Raw genomic sequence first — 3,822 nt, forward strand, 5'->3', positions numbered from 1 at the left:
TGTGCTGATTGTGATGGTGGTGGTGGTGTGACTCAGGTCATCCTTTGTTTTCTTTTTCTTTTTGCATACATCCACACTACAGTCTAACTAATTTGTTACGTGTTGCGATTTTATCTTCTTTTTTTTGTTTCTTAATGTTAATGTGTTTTGTGTGTGTTTTTGCTCTCTTTGTGTTTATCCTATAATAATTATTATTGCTACTCCATTGTGTGTATTCTTGGAGACTCTCTATGTGTGTGCACCTGGGCTTGCACTGTGATAATAATTTTGAATTGCTTTTTGCAATGAGAGGTAAAGGAAATATTAATAACAGATGGATTTATATTTATAATTGCGTATATACACACATATATAGACGTATATCTTTAGTAGATGTAATTCTGCTTTTATTGGATAAATTGGGCTAATGATTAATACCTTTGTTTTTTGCTTGAGTGGTTTGTTGGGGGTGTTGTGTTTTTTGCCCTGCACCGTTTTGGTATTTTGTTTTGTTCAGAAGAGAAAAATAATAATAACTGTTACACAGAAGTTAATGTTTTGCTATGTTGACCAACGAATTAAGAGCTATATTTTGGTGTATTTTCTTCTCTTGTTTGGTCGTACGTATAATTTATTAAATCATTATTTCTCTTCCGTGTTTTTTGAGAGTTTCTGTTTAGCATTGGGTATTGTGTGTTTTGTTCCTTTCATTTGATACTATTTGAGTGATTGTTATGGCTTTATGTTTGTTGTCTGTGTTTATATATATTGTTGTTGTTGTTGTATGGCATTGAATACCTTTTGTCGGTGTTTCTGTTTTCTTCTTTTTATTTCTGCAGGTCAGTGACACCAGAAAAGAAGAGCAAAGACTGTCATGATGCTCTTGCGCCACGTGCTGTGTGTGTTGGTTCTCTCCTTCTCTTGTGTCTGTGGATGTGTGGGAGCTGATGCAGAAGGTGACGTTCTTCAGGAAACTGAACTTGCTCCCATTTGCAGTGATGCTTCTGCAGACAGTAATTGTCGTGGAGAAAAAACACCTGCTGCTTCAATTAGTTCACTTGATCTTGGAACATCTAGGACTCCTGGTACTAACACTGCGTTGAAGCAGGAGCAGATTAATCAATTGGAAGAAAACGAACAGGAGAGAATGCAAGAAGATGATGACAGAAAACCAGGCCAACCTGAAGGAAGTAAGGTTCAAGACAACTCTATCATACCTAATTCCTCTGGAAGAAGTACTACTGAAGATAATCATGAGCTAAGAACAAATCCACCAGAAGTTACTCAGAGTTCATTGTCTCAAGCTTCAGACGCCCTCCAAGTACCTCAATCTCCTTCTTCATTCTCACCTCCCAGTTCAGGTTCCACACAAGGAAGAGGTGGTGGACCTTCACATGTGCAGCCTGGCAACAGTGATCATCCTCAGGCTGCAGAGGATAAAGCGGCTGACGACAGTAAACGGGAGAACCCGTATATGACTGATACTGAACAAGAAGAAGAAAAGACGCAGGAAAATCCGAATAGCTCGCATACTACTTCCCCTTCTGAAACCAATACAAATAATTCGGAACCTCAGGAGAGAAGTACTTCACAGGACCAGACACCCGTTACACAAGATTCTCAATCAGACACCAACACCCGTGAGTCTTCTAACGCGGACCACACGAACACTGACACTACCAATACACCCAGCAATGATGAGGAATCAACCTCAACCTCCACCACTACCACAACAACAACAACACTTCCTCCTGAACTCGCAAACAACAAGAAGGGTGATGCAGACAGCAGCAGCAGTATCAGCAGTTCTGTGTGGGTACGTGTGCCACTACTGATTGTGGTTACACTGGCCTGTATTCTTGTGTGCTGATTGTAGTGGTGGTGTGGTGGTGTGACTCAGGTCATTCTTTGTTTTCTTTTCTTTCTTTTTTGCATACATCCACACTACAGTCTAACTAATCTTCTACCTGTTGGGATCATATTTTTTTTGTTTCTTAATGTTAATGTGTGTTTTGTGTGTTTTTGCTCTCTACGTTTATCCTATAATTATTATTATTGCTACTCCATTGTGTGTGTGTGTGTTCTTGGAGACTCTCTATGTGTGCACCTGGGCTTGCACTGTAATGATGATGATGATGATTTGTTTTTTGCAGTGAAAAAAAGAGAAATATTAATAACAGATGAATTTATATTTATAATTGCGTATACACACATAGAGACTTACACCCATAGTTGGTGTATTTCTGTGTTTACTTGGGTAAATTGGGCTAATGGTTAATATCTGTTTTTTGTTTGTTTGCTTTTTGTTTGCTGGGTCGTTATGGGCGTTGCTCTGCGGCAATGATAATGGTGAGTCATTGGAAAAATAAGACAGTAACAGACAAATATAGTATGAATTTCATATTAACTCAAACATAAGCAACGTTTGCTGGATTGTGTGTTTTTGTCCTCTTAAGTTTTTTTTTGTTTTCGTGGATGTATGTGTTGTTATTTATTCCTTTTTTTATTTTTTCTAATGTGTTTTGACTTATTTGTTTTGTTTTGCTTTATTCGTATTTTAGACTGTGTTGTAATTGTATGTTTCGTTTTTTGTTCTTATTTGTTTCTTCACTTTGCAGTTAAGTTTTCCTAATCAAGAAGCAATATTTTGTTGCGATGATGATGTTGTGTCGTTTGTTGTTTTCTGTTGTTTTGCTGTTGATCATGTCTTCTGTGTGGGTGGCGACGGACGTATCTGCTTCTACTGGATCAGCTGCAGGGAAAACGGGTGATAGAGGTGGTCCAGGTCCTAAAGGTTCTTGTCCTTCTGCTGGTGAGGGAAATGAAGTTACTTGTCCTTCTGAGAGTGCTGATACTTCTTGTTCTCATGATTCCAATGATGGTGGTACTTGTACTCAAACCTCAGGGAAAGGGCAGAAACCAAACGTGCGCAGTGCTGCACCTGGTCCTGCTGGTGAAAGAGGTGAACAGGGTCCTCCTCCTCCTGCTACTGATCCTCATGATCCCCAAGGCGAACGAAGTCTTCCGGGTCAAGTGTCTGTGGTATCGAGTTCTTCTGGTCTAGATCTAGGTGGTCAGGCGGCAGAGACGTTAAGAGATCAGCATACAGGAAATGGTTTGAATGACCGAACATCTGTGGGAAGTGTCAGCAAAGGTAAGAAAGCTGACACAGACAAAAACGAGCAGGAACAAGATGAACACTTAAGGAATACTGCCAACGTAGAACAGCGTCCTCCCGCTGGAGATAGCACAAAAGCGGATACATCTGTTTCCCAAACTGATGCAAGCAGTATTACACCATCAAGAGGGGAAACTGCTGGTGGTTCGCACTCAGAAGACCCTTCAGCTCCCACACCCCAGAATACAGGTAATACTCCTTCTAACAGTTCAACTGTGGATAATGCTGTGAGTTCAGATGCTGCAAAGGATCTGAGTAACGCTGCCACTTCATCTGCAGAGAGTGAATCAACAAGGAACCAAAATGGAGAAGGCGCAGGAGGTACAGAATCAACCACCAACACCACCACCACCACAACAACAACACTTCCTCCTGAGCCTGCAAACAACAAGAAGGGTTATGCAGACAGCAGCAGCAGTATCAGCAGTTCTGTGTGGGTGCGTGTACCACTACTGATTGTAGTTACACTGGCCTGTATTCTTGTGTGCTGATTGTAATGGTGGTGTGACTCAGGTCATCCTTTGTTTTCTCTTTTCTTTTTTTGCATACATCCACACTACAGTCTAACTAATCTTCCACCTGTTGGGCTTATATTCTTTTTTTTTTTGTTTCTTAATGTTAATGTGTTTTGTGTGTGTTTTTGCTCTCAATGTTTATCCTATAAT

At 40.3% G+C, this 3,822-nt stretch overlaps 2 protein-coding genes across 2 annotated transcripts; both read left to right on the forward strand.

Annotated features, from left to right (window-relative positions):
• Window positions 1-853: 853 nt before the first annotated feature.
• Window positions 854-1,849, forward strand: TM35_000681080 (uncharacterized protein; the record flags this gene model as incomplete). Its single annotated transcript, XM_029031155.1, has 1 exon — window positions 854-1,849. The coding sequence occupies one exon, from the start codon at window positions 854-856 to the stop codon at window positions 1,847-1,849; it is 996 nt and encodes a 331-aa protein (XP_028877542.1).
• An 833-nt stretch (window positions 1,850-2,682) lies between these two features.
• On the forward strand, window positions 2,683-3,648 carry TM35_000681090 (uncharacterized protein; the record flags this gene model as incomplete). The annotated part of the gene is made up of 1 exon (XM_029031156.1): window positions 2,683-3,648. One exon carries the CDS (start codon window positions 2,683-2,685, stop codon window positions 3,646-3,648), a length of 966 nt encoding a protein of 321 aa, XP_028877543.1.
• Window positions 3,649-3,822: the final 174 nt, after the last annotated feature.

Source organism: Trypanosoma theileri, assembly GCF_002087225.1.
Source record: "Trypanosoma theileri isolate Edinburgh chromosome Unknown TM35_Tth_68_V1, whole genome shotgun sequence".
NCBI lineage: Eukaryota > Euglenozoa > Kinetoplastea > Trypanosomatida > Trypanosomatidae > Trypanosoma > Trypanosoma theileri.